The sequence below is a fragment of the Haliaeetus albicilla genome, chromosome 14, assembly GCF_947461875.1.
Source record: "Haliaeetus albicilla chromosome 14, bHalAlb1.1, whole genome shotgun sequence".
Classification (NCBI taxonomy): domain Eukaryota; kingdom Metazoa; phylum Chordata; class Aves; order Accipitriformes; family Accipitridae; genus Haliaeetus; species Haliaeetus albicilla.
Genome location: NC_091496.1, coordinates 13,350,797 through 13,371,261, shown reverse-complemented (window position 1 = coordinate 13,371,261; position 20,465 = coordinate 13,350,797). Strand labels below are relative to the sequence as shown.

The 20,465-nt window shown below is 42.5% G+C and overlaps 1 protein-coding gene across 6 annotated transcripts in view; it reads right to left on the bottom strand.

Annotated features, from left to right (window-relative positions):
- Nucleotides 1–7,445: 7,445 nt before the first annotated feature.
- Nucleotides 7,446–20,465, bottom strand: part of MAGI2 (membrane associated guanylate kinase, WW and PDZ domain containing 2) — a 760,905-nt gene continuing 747,885 nt past the window's right edge. For all 6 annotated transcript variants that reach the window (XM_069801726.1, XM_069801727.1, XM_069801731.1 and 3 more), the window contains one exon: nt 7,446–10,433. In XM_069801726.1, the coding sequence (XP_069657827.1) occupies nt 9,634–10,433 (800 nt within the window). In that variant the 3' untranslated portion in view covers nt 7,446–9,633. The remainder of the gene's footprint in view (nt 10,434–20,465) is intronic.

The window sequence follows — 20,465 nt, the reverse complement described above, 5'->3', positions numbered from 1 at the left end:
TACATACGTGCAAGGTAATTTACAATATTTTTTAAAATGGTGTGATATTAGCTAATTGTAAGAATTCTGTGACTATATATATTATTTATGACTTAAAGGACAAAATTGTTGCTTCTTAAAGTATTATGGTTTTTATTATGCTGGTGAATCACTTTTCTACTGGAAGACCTTAGCAGAAAATATGATGTTTGCATTTTCTACTAATGCTTACTGCTAAAGCTCAGAAGATCAACACGGGGTTATAGAGTCTATTTTCTCTTGCCTATAAATACTTCTGTATACAGAGTAGAAGAGCTGTAGCAGGGCCATGCCAACACGGCTGGCATACCCTGCGTGCCAGCGGCACGGTCCCAAGCAGCCCGGCAGCAAGCCTGCTGTGGGCTGGAGCGGTCACAAAGCTCACACGTCCAAGTTGTCCTTCCCCAGCGGTGAGGCTGCGAGGAAGGGTCAGCACCAGCGGCAGAGCTGCCTGCTTCTCTCGGCTTCGGACACATGGGCGTATGTGTGCGCTGTGTTCAGGGGCACAGAGCAGCATCAGTGGCAGCCCACTTTGCCTAACTTTCCCTCCGTCCCCATAGAGCAGCTCCCACCACTGCTGTGTCCTACAAAAGCTGGCTGTGAGCAGCTCTTTGATATACAAAGGCTGTCTCTAACTGCAAGAAAAGGGAGTAAGAGGTGCCATTAAAATGAGCGGGTCAATTCATATTTCACATGCTACAACTGCCTTTTTGCTTTTTTGTCTATTACTTCAATACAACCTTTTATAAAAAAGATGTAATAGTTCCTTACTGTCCCTCAGGCTACGCTGGCCGAGGTTGCTGCGCTTGGTAGCTTGATGTGAGAGTAATTGCTACTGTTGTGTAGCGACAGCTCATACCACCCCGCTTCGACTTGTGGGGCCCATTTACTCCATCTGAGCCTGCAACGTTTACATGGCCAGTCCTGGATCAGAGGTCCCCAACCACTTTTTTATGTTAGCCAGGTCACCAGGAGGCAATCCAGACCTGGGTGGTGAAAATCAGCATCTGATTCTCCAGGGTGATTTGCCCCAGGCAAGCCTGCTCTCCGGCCGATGGTGCCAGAGCTGTACGCTGCTGTGCACGTTATTTACTGTGTCCTCCTGGTGCGAGGAAAATGCCTGAAATGAATGGGGAAATCAGGGGGGATTTGTCACTAGGTTGGTCCACCATTTAGTCCCTTTGGACTTCAGCAGCTGCATAAGCGATGGGGATTGATGGGTCCTGCAGAGCAGAGCGTGGACATCTAAGTGGGAAGGTCTGACAAAGAGCCGGGAGCTCTGGTGGCATCCAGGCCCAAGGCACTTGGCGCCTTGTCACCTCCAGTCCCGTTGCTGGGGTGCTTGCTGGCATTTCCCTGTAGCTAATGAAGCTCAGGGATGCAGTGCTTATAAGTGGGGCTGAATTATGAATAATTTCTATGTAATTTGCAAAACACTTTAACAATCAGTCTTAAAAACACTAGCTATCAAACCTTCTGAATTTATTTCAAAGCCTTTTAGTCTGGAAGGAGCTGCTAATCAAAGAACATAATGGACCTATAAAACTGAAGTAGAGACCTACTTGTTAACCTCAGGGGACCGAAGGTATGGAGGGGATCAATTCAGGCTGCATTTGCATTTGTATGCCAGCATGAAAGACGTTCAGTATAAAGAGAGCAGGATGAGAGAAGAGAGCGGGGACTGGGCAGAGGCTGCTGGAGGAGCCTTCCTGCAGGGAGTGAGGTTGCTGATCCTCCAGAGATGCTTTATGAGCAGAGCCTGGGGCCAGGCTCTTTCCGTTGTGTTAAATGTGAAGCCTATCTTGTACTGGGACATGAAGTCAGGGCAGACGCGTTGCTGAAGCCGCCCTCTCTCAGGAGGAGCGCCTCGCTATAAATCAATATGGCAAATGAATAAGCAGCCAGGTTAAGGGGGCTGTACGACCCAGAACAGGGTCTCAGGATAAACTGCTGCGGTTAGGGAAAGAGCTGTTTCTCCTTGACGCAAGGCTAGTTTGGGGGCTTGCGCTGCCGGGTGCTGGCTGTCGGGAGGCGTCACACCGCAGGACTCGGTGCCGCGTGCCCGGGGATGCGGAGCTGCTCGTGCAGCCCCACGGCCCGGGGCTGTGACCCCCTCTCAGCTGGATGCCGCGCGGGACGGCTCTGCGTGCTCCTGGGTGCAGGGGGGATGCCGCGGGGCTGGCGTGCGAGTCGGATGGGAAGGTGCCTCCAAAACCTTTCTGGCCTGCTGCGGCCGCTGTGGCACGGTGGCACTCGAGGCATGTGTCTGCCAACAGCCACGCTGAAAATCGGCGCAGTACCAGGGGTACGGGAGACAGGAGTCATTCGGGAGGAGGCACATGCTTGCATTCAGCTTTCCTGGGGCGATACAAAAGAGTACTCAATTGGTATTGTTTGTGACGTTCGAGGTTTGAGAGGTACTCTGAATTATTCTCTACTAACACATTACAGTGCTCCGTATTGCCTGCTGGGCTTATTTTTAAAAAACTTCTGGAGTGAGTGAAGTGCTAATTGGAATAGGTGTTTTGTACATGGTGAGCTTTGTGGACTACGCAGGGAAAGGTCTGATTTTTCTTCCTGAACTAAGTCGGTACCTAAATGTAGCTCTTTGTTCTTGCTGGTTTAGAGACAGGGTGAACAATTTTCTGGTTTATGGACTGCAATTCTTTAAATACTTTAGTTAAAGCTCTTGGCGTAGTTTTTAATCACTTTGGAAAGTACAAACACCAAAATTCATTAATTTCATACATATGTATGAATAGAAACTTCAGCGCCATGGGCAGCCCTGCTGCCTGGTGATGGCAGGAGAGGGTGTTTTGGACTGGTTTGGGCGCCTGTTGTTTTTCACTACTTTTGAGCAAAGGGCAATCCAGGAGGCAAAACCTACTTTTTTTTTTTTTGTGGAGTGTTAGAAAAGCAGTGTAAAAATTCAGGTGGCTTCAGTGACAGCAATGGCCCCAAGTTACTGGGAGGGGAGGGTAGAAGGATGCCAGTGCCCTGGTCTCACTCCTGCTGGGCCTCCTGCTGTAGCTGTGGCTCTGCAGCTGCTCAGAACCTTTCTTCCACCTTACAGGGGCACTGGGGCTCTCACCGTAGGTCTGGATTTGGCTTTCATGTTTTAGTTACTCCTCCCGCTGCTTCCACATCTACAGCGCCTTTGGGTGGGCAACAGGGCTGTCCCGTGGTGGTGTGCAGCAATTCTGGGGCACAAAGGTAAAGAGAAGTATCCCAGAGGTTGCAGTCTCGACCTTCCTACATTGCAAGGAAGTAATTGCTGCTGCCGGCCTGTCACTGCAGTGCCCGCGCGCTGCTGAGGCTGCTCAGCGCGGCTGCAACCTCTGGAGAAACTGGGGGATTAGTCTGTGTCGGAAGAGCCCATCAGCACCCCGGAGTTGCCCCCGGAGGGCAGAGGACAGCAGGATCTCCTCGCCTCTGGCACCATCCCTCTCTTTGTGTTTAACCAGGCCTTCTACTTAAATAAATTAATTCTTTTTTCAGAAGTGTAATCACTAAATATCCTTTCTTGCTGTCCCCCGAACTTGCAGTGCTTTGTTGCAGCATTTGTCATGTTTGATAGGTCATCTTTCTTCATTTTTAAGCTTAGAGGTTGAAAATAGAGCAGGTCAGCAAGGGGCCACATCACAGAAAGCCCTGTCACTCCTTCTCTTTCTCCCCATACCCTTTCTTGCTTATTTTTTCAGTTTAAATATCTTCTACCTTAAAAACGCTTACAGCAGTTCATCTGTGGAAAAACGATAGCTTTCTGGATCAGTCTGCATTCTTATGTGTTTTTTTTCCTGAGAGGGACAGCCACCCATCTCAGGCATGGATATTTGGGAAGTTCCTGAGTGGGAGTGGACGGTGGTGCTCCAGGCCCCTGTGTGTGCAAGTGGGAGCGGGTATGTGCGCACTGGTGTTCCCCCAGCTGTTTAAAAGAGATATATTTGTACCTTGTAAGCAAAACTCTCCTCATCGATTAATTGAACTGGCAGAGTGACTTATTGCCATAGAGACACTAAAGGCAGGAAAGGACAGAACATCATTTTTAGATTGGCTATAATTCAGAGATATTGCTTATGTTACTGTGTCTTGACAATATATTTTTTAAAAATTGCTCTAAGCGTAGGTGCCAGCTATGGAGATAAATGTGTGATCACGTCATTGCTGTTAGAAATACCAAGAAAAATATTCTGCGACTCCGAAGGCTGGACTGAGCATGCCTGCACTGGCTCCAGGAGGGTGATGGTCTACACGGAGCCCACGGGTACCTGTTGGGGCGGTGGGGAGAGGCTGCTGCTCCAAGGCAGAGGCCAGTCCTGGGTGCTCAGCAGGGGACATGCGGGCTGTCCAGCAAGGGGCTTGGGGCATGGGGCTTGACGGAGTCCTGTCCCCTCCCGAAGCACAGCTGTTCTTGTCCAGATGGTGCACTGGATTTTCCTTTGGGAGTAATGGCTAATTAAAAAGGCTCACAGTTTCGATGACAGCTGTGAAGGTAAAGGTGATGTTCGGCTCTGACGTGATCGATGGTTAAACAGCCTTGGGAGTCCTTGAGCCTAACAGACGTGGGGGTGGGAGCCCTGCATGACACAGCCATGGAAATTCTCTCCAAGTCCCCTATTAGTCATGAGAGTAGGCAGCCTGCCTTGCCTGTGTGGCCTTTATAGGAACAATTACAGAAAATATCCTAGGCATCAAGGGGACAAGAGAGGGAAAGGACTCTTTTGGAGACGTACAGAAGTGAACTGTGAAGTGAATCCCTAATGAGATCAGTCATCCCTGGGCAAGTCCAAAGCCTTCTCTAACTTGGACCTCCATGGAAGTGTACCAAGAAACTTTTTTCCCTTCACACCAAAGCTTCCCTCCAAGCAAGGAGAAACATGGAGGGTGACATCCTCATTAGGTGAGGTGTGCTCTTCTACTTATGCCTCTGCAGTTCTGCCCCAGGTTTCTGCTGCAGCAGTGGTATACAAAAAGAACGTAGTGACTAAGACAGAAATGTGCCTGCGGCTTTGCCTGTCCTTGCCTTTGTAAAATGAATTTGGAGACTTCCAGTAGAGATCATAGCATGTTGCAGCCACAAAACCTGGCCTGAATGCTTGGATCACTATCGGTACAGACATTTAGCTATAATAGCATTGATGAAAAAACATTATTTGTATTTGCAAAGAGAGTTACTGGCTGCAGGTAGAGTTAGTATGTCTAATCAGTAACTGCTGCTGATTTCTGGAGGCCAAGGCAGATGATTTGGATTAGGCTGCAATACAAGGTGTTGGGTATGTCTGTATGTTTATATGACACCCAGGAGTATGTTAACGATTTGTCCAGTGTGAGTAACTGGTCATGACACCTCTCAGCAGAGGTGTCTAATGTGGAGCTGCTGAGATATGTAAGGTAGAGGTTGAGAGTGGCAAATGATGTCAGCTGGTGAGAGAGGGCCAGAAGGAAAGAAGAAAAAAGAGGAAGACAAAGTTCTGAGGGATAGAAGGGGAAAATGGAGAGTGGAAGATTCAATCCACTGAAAGATGGCAGTACTTATCTCAGAGGTAAGATTAAGAACAGGAGCAGTGGGGAGCTGTGAAGGAGGAGAAGAGATTCAGGATAGATCTGGTGGTGCTGCGGGCACCTGGGATGTAGAGGAGGCTAAGCATGAGATGTTCATATTCAGCAAAGATGGCGCAAACCAGACTGAAGCTGATCTTCGATGGAGATGAGAAATTCTTGGCAATGGTGGTTGGCTGCACATTCAGATGGGAGATAAAAAATATCAGGGATGAAATGGGGCTGTGCTTGAACTTCTGCAACCGTTCCTAGCAGACAGCTATCCACACTGGTGCCAAATGGTTGGCAGACTTACCACTGAGGCCATGGAACAGGTAGATATATGGGTGACAAATGTCCCTCCTGTTTAGGGGAGGGTAGCGTAGTGCAACCAGTGCAGCCCGTGCTCTGTTGTACCTAAACGAAGAGCGCTGTCAGTCCAGCAACTTTCTGGAAGAAAACATGGCATCTTTGGCGACACGCTGTGGGAGTTGTTAAATTTTCTGGCTTTTTTATTAAACTTGTTTGAAGATCTGCTCTTCCAGCAGGGTCTGCAGTTTGTGTGGACTTCCTAAAGCTACTGAGCAGAGGAATCCTTGGAGAGACAGTGAGCCCCAGAGGCAACATTTGCCACGGATTAAGAAAAGGACTGCACCGACATCTGCCTACAAGCTTTTACCAAAACTCCTCCCCAAATGTGCATTGCTGATCACATGCAGGCAAGTTTACTTAAGCTGATGCATTGGAGTTTGGAGCAGAGAATCTGCGGCAAAATAAACATCCAGTTTGCTGTGTTATTGCATAGGTATGAACAAGTAGAAAAAACGGGGTCATAAGAATGGCAATGCAAGGCAAATGCTGTACTACTATGTTTAAAAGAGAAAGGACATGTTATTACCAGAAAAAGTTAGACTGGGTGAGGCTATATGGTTTCAGCACGCTTCCCTGTGATACCTCTGGGTATGAATCAGGCCCATACTCAGCTTTCCAACCATGAAAATGGTGGCTATTTAAAGAGCAGCAAGTACTTTTTGAGTTTTAAAGATGCTTCAAATTTGTTATGTGTTTATTGTAATGAAAAATGATGTTATTATTTCAGCTGGTTGAAATTTTTTGCGTGGAACATTAATCTTCTGAAAAATGAGGCTCTGCAGAAACTGACTCAGAGTGTATGAAGGCAAATGATTATTTTTTTAAGAAAATTATATTTTAAGGAAAAAGGAAATATTTATTTTTAAAAATGTCATATTTGTTTGAAAAATATCAGTAGTTTTCCAGCCAGCACATCTTACAGTGCCTACAGTCTGTAAACTGGTGATTTATTTTGCCTAACTGAAGGTAAGGAGCATTTTTCTGTTCTCTTCAGTGAGGGATGGATTAGGCCCCAGAAGAGACTGTCTGGTTACCATTATTTTTACACCCTTATAATGTTTTCTGAGACGTCGTTTCTGTAAAGTAAACTGGAAATCAAATTATGTCCCCTTCACTCAGATTGTAAAAAAACCTTTCTAGGGGTAGAGCTGCCAGATGTATTTTGTACATATGGTGTACGCTTAGAAGTTGTCTCTCAGTACTGGGAGTCTGGCCACCCCGGTCCTGTGTCTCCTGGGACTGGAAGGAGAATAAGAGTTCAGGCTTCACCAAGGGAGAGATTTCTCTGCATCTGTGTAGCCTCATACACCTTAACTTGCCTACATGGAATTTGTCTGGTCACCTACATGTGTATTCATAAATTGTACCCCTCTTTGGAGTAAGAAATCAAAATGGAGCATTCCCCTTTTTATTTAATTAATTCTATTCATATGCATGTAAAGGATTGTTTCTTGGTGTAACACTGAAGCCTGTCACTCAAAATTAATGCAGACTATGTACAATCAAAAAAAAAAAAAGATTTTTGGATATATATTTTATTTGACAGTGGTTTAGAATATCATACAGTAAACAAGATTTCTGTAAAAGTTAATTTATCCATAGTGGTGCGTTTCATAAAAATAGTTGCTCACTTACAGCCTTTCTGTGACTATTAATACATGGAATTATATTTATAGAGATAGAGCTGTACAGGGTAAATTCACAGCTAACACTACACAGAAATATTATTTGGAATGGGGTTTAGATGATGTGCTGTCTTCACAGGTTATCGATTACAGCCGCATAAAGCAATTACTGCACAAGGAGTAGCTGTGAACTGTGCAAATTAGAGTTTATGCAAGCATAATCTCAACTGTTTTTCAGATTTCATTGTTTGCTTTCTTTATACATAAAAATAAGATACTGGGACGTGCATCTACACTACAGAAGCATTGTCCAAAATCAGATTCAATAAATTAATGGCAAATTATATTGGATTCTAGTTCAGGGGATAAAGATTTTTTTTTTTCATTAAATAAGAGTTTTATAAACAGCTACATGGACTTGTGCTTTTTCAGAAATTATAAATGGATTTCTCTCTCTAAAAAAAATTGTTTGAAAGCTGCAAAATCCTTGACTTGAGGCTTTTCAAATAATTGGACAGGAAGAAACACGCCTATAAATTTCTCAGTCCAGTGCAATGTTTGAGACATACAGTAATGTGCTAATTTCTTGGAACAAAGCCAATCTCAATCTAATTTTTCAGCAGAGCATGTGAGGAACTAAGATTGCTAGAGAACATTAGTTTTTAAATATGAATTTTTGACAGTACTTAGTTTTATGATTTTTTTTTTGATTACCAATGTATTATTGCCCAGGATTTTCTTTTAATTTTGACAGACAAATAAGCATATGCGCACTTACATAGACACAAACGCATCTTTTTGAAACAAGATAATGACTGATTGACTGAACTCGGAGTTATTTCCTGTGAAGGCAGACTGGAATGTTTACCTGGCACTTAAGGCTTGAAATTCAAAACAGACAAGCAAGAAAGATAAAACCAAAAAAAGAAAAAAAAAATGGAGGTAGGGAAGAAATGATAAAATGGAAACCATTTTAAAAATGGAGATATATCGAATTTACTGAATGAGGACACTGACAACTGTATTTCAGAAACCAGTCTAATTACTGTTAACGTGTGCCTTAGAGGCACCTGCTCTGCCAAACTGAGGGAATGAAAGGTGAGAGTGTCCTAACTAAATGTAGATGGGTATGAAACATAGCACTGTTGGTAAGTGAAGCTCTCGTTTTCTGCAGGAGGGAAAGACCTTTCCTTAAGGAAACTGCAGCTTTTTCTCTGTAGCACTCTTCCTTTCAGTGCAAGGGCCTTGCAGGTGTCTGGGTTTTGAGCCTGACCAATTGGTTTGTGTGCTACCTCGCAGGATTTGGGGAACCTGTAATAAATCGCTTTCGAGAATAATTTGCAAATACAACTCCACCCTAACTCCTTTCCAATGTACAGAAACATGGTTTGTTCACAAAAATGGCAGTAGAAATGGTATCACAGAAACTAATCCACTGGATTCCCCACTCCTCCCATAGCGCCCAGTGAACTATGCTACAGGGTATCATGTGGACTATCCCAAAGCATTAACAGTGGAGACGTGTCATGAGTGTACAGTTCCGAACGATGCTTCAAAGAAACCCTTTAACCCCTGTCTAGATATGTCGAGAACAATTTATTTACAACATTTTAGCTCCATGAAAAGATCCTCTCTCGGTTTCAGCTTGCTCCGTGCAGTTTTATTTAAGGCGATGTTCCAGTTTGTGATTGCTCTAACTTGTTCCAGTTTCTTGATATAAAGTTTGAATGAAATCCAAGTCCTTCATGCAGTGGGAAAAAAAATGCTAAAGCTACACTGCACTATTCTTCTCTGATGTACTGTCCTTCATATTGTTTTGGTTTCTTCCATAGCTGCCAAAGTCCCTAAAATGGAATTGGGACTTTAGGGTCGATTTTAAATCTCCGTGTTGACTATATGCTTTTGAACTTATTAGATACTGTGCACATTGTCATGGAATTACACACTAATGTTTTCATTCCTCAATGCTTTGTGTATATGTGTGATAGTTAAAATAAATTAAAACAAACCAATGTGAGACAAAAACTAAGAAGAATGTTCTGTGTCAGTTTGAGACAGTTAGAGGGCAACAGTCCCTTGCTTATCTGCTCATGGCAGAAGTACCAGACTTCAGGACGCTAGGTAGCTTATCCGAGCCAGGGATTTTCCACGGCCCTGGGGAGACCGTTGCCTTTCGAACTGTGGTGTTGGTGCTGCGAGTGCTAATGGAGTGGAGATGTCCCTTCCTGGGGAACTCGCCGGGTTTCCCATCAGGGTCCCTCTGGCTGTGGTCCATATCACTTCCAGGCGAGCTGCAGCGGTTGCTACTGTACGTCTTGGCAGCACCTGTATCGAGCTTGACATGGTCGGATGCTGCAGCTGACTTCTTCTCGCTGCTATCCGCGGATTTGTGATCTTCTTTTTTGCTAAGAGATCCTCCTCTCTTGCTTTCCGGCTTCCTCAGCCTCCCAAACTGTTCATCACTGGTTCCAGCACACACGTGCTCTCTCGCGCCAGCCTCGATCATAATGCTGTGTCCCACCGCTTTGCTTTCTGAGGTGGGCCTGCCACCATCAGTGGTCTTATTTTTGCCTTCTGAATATCCTTTCCAAGAAGCCTCTTCATGCTTTGACCTGTCTACCTTTTTAGGACTTGCTGACCTTTCTCTTTGTTCTCCTAACCTTTTCTTTTTGTGACCGTTCACCGAAAGCTCCTTTGGTTTCCTTACATCGTGTTCCCTCTTGATATCCCATGTTGGCTCTGGGCTTATCTGGTGAGAAGGGTCAGAGGGTGGGGCTATGTGTGATGAAGATAATGGTGAGATTATGTCATCGAGGGAAAGAGCTACTTCCGGCAGACCTGGGGAGGTGGCAGAGGGAGCACTCCAGGAGTTTGGTTCGTCTGTTGTAACAACAAAGAAAAGGGAGTTAAGGGCGTATTCAGCAACACAGGGCGTGTATTGCATAGGCATATGTATTCTGAGCAACATCAACATCTGAACCACATACCGGACTGAAACTCCTCTGTCTTAGGTGAGGCAAAACTCCCAGGGGAGTCAATGGGGAGTTAAAAAAAAAAATCTTCTCCCCCCTCCCCCACCCTCCCACCCCCCGCCAAATAAGAAGAGTTCAGGAGAAGCAAGAACCACAGGGTTGGTAACTGCGAATGTTGGAAACCTCGGTCTTTTTTCATACAGATTCTTCTTTCCTCTGCCTACGTTAAATTATTCTTAAAATAATAAAGGCACGTGCTCATGAAATCAAATTGCCTCTTTTGTAGCCGTATAATGGATTTCTTAGCTGGGCAATATCAGGGCTGTCTCTGAGGACAAATGAGAAGGACTTTCTGCCATCTATTAAACATGTCCCTACGAGCATATAATAATTGACAAGAATTTGTAGCTCAGATAAGGTCATCATTGAATTCTGTCTCGTATTTTTTCTAAACAGATATAATATTGCAGTGTTTATGGCCCCACAATTCTTACAGGGTACTTACAAAGCTCTGCCTTTATATCACAGTGTCAGCCGCTGAGTCTCTTGGCTGTGCATTTTGAATTTCTCCTGGTTACTTAGCCTCAACACAATATGGTTGGACTGTGCAGATCCTGTTTAATTTAGCTAAATAGACATCTCCTTTGCTGAATCATGATGATTTGCCTAATCCATTGGTACAAAACAGAATATTCTGAGATGTCTTTCTCTTGCATACATCATCCTCATTTCTTTTGATTAACATTCCAGCAGACAACAAATCCATCATGACTAATGACAGCACGACTATTCTTACCCATCTACACAGAGGTTAGAGAAATCACTGAACTTGGCTAATGTCATTCCCTATTTAGCACCATTGCCTGGCTCTGAATGGTATGAGCAATAATCTGTCAGAGATGAAGGACTACCTCAGGAATCCATGGAAACGAGGTGGAACTTGTGGCAAGAGCTGCATATTTCACGGGGGAGAAAATGTAACCTTCTAGCTGAAAAACAAGCATGGACTTCTGCAGGTCAGGACTAGTATCTCTCAGTGATATCAGCTGTCCTTTAAAAGATACATTTATTTTTCTCAGTGCTATGGCTGCTTTCAAATTATCATGAAGATGCACATCATCTCGAAAAATGGAATGGGTTTTACTGCCCAGCCTGGGATCTGCAGCTTGCTTGACTGAGACGGCGCTTTTAAGTTAATAGCTTGATTGAGTGATTGCTGTCTTGCAGATAAAAATAGGAGAGACAATAGTGAGGTGGGTGACGTAAAGGGAGGGAGCAGCGTGGTTAACTGAGGAGCTATTTACTTTCCCAGATGGTGTTTGTCATATGCTTTTGCATAATGAGCATATGTATGGAGAGGATTAGCATTTGAGAGGGGTAGAAAGTACAAGTTCTGTGTAAGACAAATAAACTTTGAGTTGAGAATCTAAATGGGCTGAGGGTCTCAACTGAATTTAAAAAAAAAAAAAAAAAAAAAATCACACTTTCTTACCCTCCAGTTAAGGCTGAGTAATGTACCATCTGCTCCCTGCTTGGCACTTGAGCATGAAAAAATAAAAAGAAGGCTCATGCATGTAGAGTGATCAGCACTTAGGAGCTTGCCTACAAAAAGCATCTCCTTCAATGGGCTTGTTCTTTACTTCTGCTCTTCAGTGCCCCCCCTCTGGTCCAGGACCACAGGCTGTGCCTGACGGGGGAGGCGCAGACCCCACCCCAGCTCTTTTTGGATCGGAAATCCAAGGGATTTTGGTTAACACTTGAATTGGGGACCATGCATAGGGTCCAAGTCACTTTGCCTGTTTCTCTAAAACTATCCCAGGACTCCGCCGAGCAAGATGAAGCTGCCTGTGTGCACCAGCAAGGTACCTGAGCCAGCACTGAACAAGTCACCTCGGGCCTTGGAGAATTTAGTCTGTGCTTTTTATGGCCTTGTCACACCTCACCAGGGCAGAGGCGGTGCCGACCGTTGGCCTGACCAATGTTTTTCACTTAACTACAGTCTTCTTTCCCAGTTGTCCACAAGATGGTGTTTTTCACTGAGTGGCAGTGAAGAGCAGTAGGCCATTACCAGATCTTGTGCAAGGCTCTGAGAGTATCTGAACTTACAGAAATAGCTTGTTACTTTGGGAAGTGTCAGCTGCACACCTGTAAAAACATCAAATGGTCTGGAGCAGCAAGATGCTTTTGGGTAACAAGATTGCTTCTGTGCAAAATGTGCCACTATACCCAAATCAGCTGTTTCTTGTCCAGGAGGACAAGCCAGGTGGCCACCATTCAAAATCAGGGTGGCAAACGCCTCTCGTGGCTCCTCTGAGGCATGAAGGGCAATATTGTACCAGTTATTTGTGGGACACTCAGGGAAGGAGACCTGGGGGAGAGTGGCCTGCTGTTTTATTCCCTAGAGGCAAGAGAACCAATTTATTAATGGACTGTCCCCCTGGACAATTTTCTTTTTTTTCTGTTTTCTTTTTTGGAGGGGAGGGAAAAAACACCAAATGTTGGAGTGAGAAATTGTAGCTGCTTAGAACCTACCTCAACAAAAGTGAATCAATGTATTTGTTACATGTAACGATACATAAATACAGATATCTATAAACTAGGATGTGCAATATCATATGCATTACTGTATTTCTGCCTCTCCCCTAGAGAAAAAGACAACCTGCCTCTGCCTCCCTCTAAGAAAAAGACAACTTGACCAACTAAACAAGAAGACTTGTAGCCACAGCTTAAAGGGAAATTTTGGCTGTGGGAGAACCCCAGATGGGCCACAGACTGCCATTTGTTTAAAATACTGTGCCTGGCCTTCTTGCTGGGGAGGCGTCTATATGGGCTGTATTTCCAGTGGCTAGGGGAAAAAGCTGCCATGAAATAAACTATCATTCATATTCTGTGGCAATATAGTACTTGCAAGTAAGAACTTGACAAAATGACTTTCTATAAGGTTTAAGTACCATCAATCTGAGACAGTCAAACCCCCACCAATGCTTTTTCTTTCAAATGAAATGAAATTATGTAGAAAGTCATCCTCAGCCTTGGTAGACGTTAATGTCAACAAGCCATTGTTGCAATATGTCACTGGCTGGTGAGGAGAATACTGATGTGAGGGCATTGTAGCTGACTTTCCTCTAATGTTTGAATATTACGGGAAAAATATCTAAATTACTAGAGTGGAGTAAAGTGCAGTAATGTAAGTAATTAGTTGCTCAAAAGAAAAACCTTTTAAAGAGCTGTGTTCAGGCCATAAGGGTTCATTTGGATTTGTTCAACCAGCACTAAAATGATTGCTTTTCCATAATAAATATAAACAGGAGAAAAATGCAAAATTTTATTCTGTAGAGCAACTAAACTAATGATTTCTCTTTATGCTTATTCTGAGATTATAGCTGCATTTTGGAGGCAGTTATTAATATTTCTGAATAAATATTTTTCCTTTAGTTTTTAAGCTTTATGTAAAACCTATGTGTTAATTGTGAACATAACTTACTTTTACTGTCTGTTATTCCAAGACCTCAAAACATATTGCAAACATACTAAACCAGAGACAGAGCAACGATTTTACTTTTTTTTCCCTTCACCTCTAGGAGGAACAGAAGACAGTATTTGTTTAACAGAGCATGAACTACTAATGCCCAAACAACTTACAACCAGAAGTGAAGGATATCACATTCAGTTGAAACTGCCGTAGACATTTAGGGACGATGTAGTTTTAAATTTGTTTTTGACTTTGTCACTATGGATATCATCCTTATTGTGGAAGAAATTGTTTTTCAGAGGTATACATCTCACTGAAGGCTAATAGATGCCTTCCTCTCTTCTTTGAAGGGAGAAAATCTCCCTTGACCTACTAATTTAGACAAGATAAATGAGCCAGGAGAAACACTATAATCTGTCACTGTGATGGCATTTGATTTGTTGGAATTTAGTAGGTGTCTTCTGGGTGGCTTTTAGCTTCCACAAGCTACTGTCATGCAGGTTGGTGGCACTTCTCCATGGGATGTGTAAGAATGACTCACCTACGACCTGTTTCGCATAACTCCCAGGGAAGGAGTAAATTGCTAACCGAGTAAGAGACACCAACAGGCACAAGATCTTGAGTGTGTAGGAGGACAAGTAGGAGATGAACACAGCCATTTTGGAGGAAGAGTGACAAAAGGAAAACATCAGGAGCAGAAGTTTTCTGTCTAAAGGCTTTTCTGTTTGAGGTAGAACTGCCATGTACAAGAACTGTTTGCTTTGCTACGTCAGCTTACGCACGTTCAGTGGAGTGGAAATGAGGGTACTACTCTCATGTGTCTGCTTGCTCCTCTCCTAACTAAAGCCTGGTCTTCTACCTGGATCCAGTGCTTGCTGATGGCTTACATCTGAACCACTAGCAAAAGAAACCTGGCTTTTCTGCTAATGGAGAAGAGAGGTCTGTCTGTATTGCTTTCTGAGCATTGCCTAGGTACTAAGTAAGAGGAAAGAGCTCAGCCTCCTGATAAGTTTATACCATTTCCTGCAATACTTATGTTTTCTTTACAGGTTGTCCTCCTAAGATTCTGTCAAGTCTAATCTTGCTGTGCATATCTGCTCTGCCAAGACCTCAGGTCAAGAGAAGTTAGACCTCGCATTTGTGACTAGGTTCGCCTCTTGTATCAAAATATTTTAAGTAATTTCTTGGTAGTATATCAAGAATGTGAGATTTTTAATCAGGTAAAATTAATCATAAAGTACTAATATTAATTTATTTAATATTTAATAGTAATGTTAAGACTATTAAGTACAATAAAATCTCAGTGCCTTTTAAATTTCCAAATTATGTGAATAACTAACAATATATTAAAGCTTTGAACACTTTCAGTAGTCTGAATGAAACATTTCCTGAAATGTCTAAGCAGCTGTTTTCGTATCTTCCCAGAATTATTCTCCTAGGGAATCAAAGAGGTTTTGATTAAATAAAAAATATGGTGCCCTATTTTTTTTCCCACTTTCTGTCTGAAATTATGTATTGCCAGAAGGTGGCAAACAGTTCTTACAGATGCTGCTAATAACGAAAATGGGACAAAATTGTCCCCTGGTGAGTATCCACTAATGTTGGCAGTGTTACACCAGGAATGCATTTGGCTCTTTCTCATTATAGCTTGACATGTCTGTGATGTTCCTGATTGCATTGGTCTCCTGCAGCTTGTCTTTAACGCTCTCTAAGGAGGGATATTTCAGAAAATTTAAAGAATCTTTAATCTTTCATCCTGGAGCTTCCACAACACAGGCATACAGCACCCTTTGTATCCTGAAATAAATGATTCTCTGAGGTTTTGATGGTTAGAAAAGCTCTTGGAACCTTCTGTCCAGCTGTCAGCCTCATACAAATTTGACATGATATGCCTCCCTTTCCCCCAGCCTCTCCTGGAAAGTGAGTGGCAATGGGCTCTGCCCCCACCTTACTGGCTCCCTATACTTCTGGCTATAAACTTGCACTTCTTGTTAATTATTCAATAATGCTATGCAAATGTTTTCTCACAAATTACACTTTCCTTGGCTTAAAATGACACTTTGCTTGGTTCCCCTTCCACTGCACTTCGCCATGTTCAGATCCCTCAACACCAATAGCTCTGGAAATAAACATCAATGGATTTAGGTGCCTTCTGCTGTGATATGGTCCTTTGTTTGGTCAGTCACCATGGACACATCCATTAGCACTGCCCTTACGCTTTTTTTTTTTAAGCTATGATGACAGTGTGCTATGGGTGCAAAATGTTGATTGTATGTTCAGAAATGACATACATGCTATATACAATTACAAAACCAAATCCAGATTATACTCAGTTATTTTGGCATATGAACTACTTTTCCTTTCCTACACATGCAGTGAAGTGATCTGTTTGGTATTGTGAAGTCTTGTTTCTGATGCAATGAAAACCTAATCTAATTTCTTGCTATCTTAATGTAACCACATTCATTATACTGCTTGCCTGGTTGTACTCAGAAATGTCATGGTGACTTTGAATATTTATAGTAGCTTTGCTTAAGAGTGGAATTTTTCTGCTTTCTAGTGATTTGGGTTTTTTGACTTTGCACATTTGTATTTATAAAGGTTGAGGATGGTTGGTGAGGGTAACCACAGTGAGTTAACAAAGTAATGAAAGATTACAGGAAAAGAAACATGCAGCTGAGTGCCTGCATCTTTTACTTCTGAATTTTGTGCTTGGCATTTTCAGAAAAGTAGAATGATTAGTTAAGAAAGACTGATGTTTGGAGTATGAAACAATGCCGAGCCTAGCCTCTGTCACTGAAGTCATTGTGCATTTTTATTTTTGTCACTGGTCTAATATTGGAACAGGGGGGCACTCCTACTACTGGGAGCTATTGGTGGCATGGCTTCTGCAAGTGTCCAGAAGAACTGAAGAGATGTGACTGTAAATGTAGGGTAAGTGAGGAATATTTTTATCTCCTCTGTAAACTTCAAATGTTTAATTTTACATCCAGAAAATTCAGAAAATTCAGTCATTGACATATTCCAACACCGGAAAGCGCAGCTCTGCTTCCTGTTTTATTCACTTCCCAGTGCCATTGATACACCGATGCCCTACTTCTTTTCATGTCACTAATCATTACTGATGAGCAACATTTTAATTCCTTTGGGTTCTTTATATCCATCTTCTATTGTATACGTTACCTAGATATTAAACGGAAGATGCCCCAAATATTTTTACAGCAGAGATGGTGTTCATAGACTCCTTGCAAGGGCCATCTGATGAGACTTTGAATGGTCTCATCTCAAGTAAAATTCACTTTCATCACCATCTCTGTACTCTGCATGGAGGTTTGTTAGAAAAAGTGCTTTCATGTTCAGAGATCTAATTTGAGAATTATTGAAACACACTTCAGAAAGAGCAGATTGTTAGTTACGCTTGGAAGACCAAATCTGCAGAAGCTCAAAAGATGGTATTGCTTGTTTTTGGAGCTAAGGGAACGGAGAGAAAGGGAAAATTTAAACTTGGGGCAGAGAGGGCAAAACTGCATATTGCAAGGAAAAGATTTAAAAAACCCTTCAGAAAAATGCTGAATGTTTTCTTGAAACAAGAAAGTCACACACATTGATTTGTGTTGGCTTTAATCTGTAGAAAGCGCTATGGAAGAAAGCACTTTTCAATTTTATATGTAATGTATTCTTTAAAGATGGTTAACAAAGAAACATGGAAAGTGATTGTTCTCACTTGGAGAGTTCCTATTCTTATTGTGCACTGTTTCTGATCTTACACTATACCCAGTGCATCCTCAGTAAATCCCTTCCCCCGAGTTAGTTGTTTAATTATGGCACTGCTTCACCAGTGTTTTACTGTCCCAATCACTTGAGATAATAATTTAATTGCCGTATAGAGTCAGAGAGAGAAGTGTCTCAGAAGACCTCCGGAAACAGATGTGTGCTCTGCTGTTGAACACGCACACAACTAATGTTGGGGAGCTCCTTCTGGGAAGCCCTTTTGGAGGCTTCCCAGAAGCTGATCAAAGCTGAGTGGATGGGCACAGAGATCGACACCCATTGCCCCACGTCAGGCCCTTTTTAGCAAGCATGGGTCACTGCAAATACGAGGCCTGAGACCTTTCAGCCTAATACAGGAGATAACTAATGAATTCAGAAGCACTCAGAGTTTCTGTCCTGGAGAGCAGGTGGACTGGATTGTCTCCAGGACGGGCATGATCTTGGGCTGCTGCTTTAGCCCTCTCCTGGTTACCCTGCCCTTGTTCACCCCTTAAATATAAATCACATCCACAAGCAATTCACTGTAATTTTGTAATAATGCCTAAGCTCTGCATCATTTGGCTCTCTCCAGTGACATCGGTCACTCCTTACAACAGGACCGAGATAATTTTAACACTGCCCTTAGAATACTAAGAATAAAAAAGGGTAATTTTTCTATGCAGAAAAAACCTACCTAAAGTGCAGAATAGGAGACGGAAAAAATAACCAAGAGCCACACTTACAAACAGGTTATATTTCAGACCTGAAACAGCTAAATTAATTTAGTAAATCAGTTTACTAATTTATGGTAATAGTCTTCTGGCTGTGAATCTTAAGGCCAGATGATTATGAGTACACAGTTTATCACTCATTCCAAGACCCATTTTAGCTTGTTCAATAGATACGGATCTAGTAAACAGCCCTATCATGATCACTAATATGAGTAAACTTGGTAAATTTGATTTTTGCTGGAATCAATTTAATGTATCTGCATAAATGTTACAGAATTACTCACTAATACTGTGAACAGCTGAAATGAAAACTTGCAGCCTGTACAGTGCTTTTATCCTCCACAGCCAGCTCCTCACTGCTGCATCAGTGTTGTCTACAGACAGGCTAAGTGCTAGTCTTGAGTGATGCTGCTCTAACCACGCATTATCATTCACTAGGTCCTTCAGGCGGTTTGGTACCCTTTTTGAAGTGCTGAGCATCTCACACATCTATCAGATCAGAGCTACTCAGGCAAAAGAACCTCATCCCTTCAGTAAAGGTTTGTTTTGTTTTTTTTTTTTTCTGTGTGGTCAGGCAGTAGAGTAGAAGCTGCAGAAACCTCAGCAGTTCTCTTCCAGAGCCATGCTGGAGCTGGCAAATCTACATTGCAAGTTACTGTATAATTAAAAAAGATAATGACTTTAAAATTAGTTTTTATTAATAGAATTAAGCCACATTAAGTCATAAAAGGTGTTCATAAATATGTTAATAGAATGTGTGGTATTAATGAAAAACATTCTGCAGAGACTGAATAATTTAAGAGTTGGATATTACACACTTAATTAAACTTAAATATTAAAATCATTAATTACCAGAGCTAAAATGGGTGTTAACAGTAGGCATCACATCTTGTCTGGTCAATAAATAGCTGTCATTATTAAAGGTATGCAGATAATATATAAAATTTATGTAATAAGTGAGGAATTCTGAGCATTTTGACTGTATATGAAATGCCCCTAGAAAGTTGTTTCTGGCAGGCGCTGAGTGTTGGCATTTCTCACTTAAGTTCTCAGCAGGATCTTAAGCAAAACACATAACTTGGTTTGAACGCATCCATATTTACAAAGTTCATGAATAAGTATTCCCGTCCTGCTTAGGGTAGAAGCTGCAGAATTAGTTTAGTCTCTCTTTAGCAAACTCTTTTCAGACTGGAGGCTGCTGGGCACTGAAGGTGCAGAGCTGACCCTGGGACCACGCTTGCTGTTGGGGCTGTTGTGGTATCTGATACCTGTCGGATGCTGAGACAATTTTCTCTGAAAACTGTATAATGAGATGGAAGTGCACAAATAAATGAATGTCACATTGTATATTCAGCTCATAATGAGTAAACAAAAATTATGTGTTGTTAGAAAACCCAGATGTTTAAATTTCTGGGTTGTGTATGTGTTGCTGTAGCTCAACAAAATATAACATGCTCTATGGTCATGTTCATTAAGCTTCGGTTGGAGAGTGACAGTTACCTGATATTGTCAAAGTAAAAAAATGCATTTCATTTTCTGAGTTTTTTTTCCCAAGCTAGGAGTAACAAGCTATAAGAAAGCTCACAGAAGCCACGAGCTCTGCTAACCTCTCCCCGTGGTCAGACCACAAAGCATCAGCTGGGAATTGCACCAGGGGATGGTGGAGTGAGAATGGCAGAGGCAGAACCAACTGCAAGTCCCTCTAAGGACAAAGTTTGCCTTCTCCTCTCCAATGGCTGGAATAACAGTTTTTTATGTCACTCTCTATGTGACTATTTAGACTCATCAAATTTCTGATGCCAATGACGAGAGTCATAAGAGGTCCTGTTAGTTTAATTTAGTCTTGGGTATCATAGCATCAGGCTGCTGGCAAAGCTTTTCTGATACAGCTTGATTGCCTCTTGTTATACTTTTGTATAGCTTTTTGTACTTTCATGGCTGTGCTTTTGTCCCTAAAAGGGCTGATAGCTGTTTATGGATTCTTTTG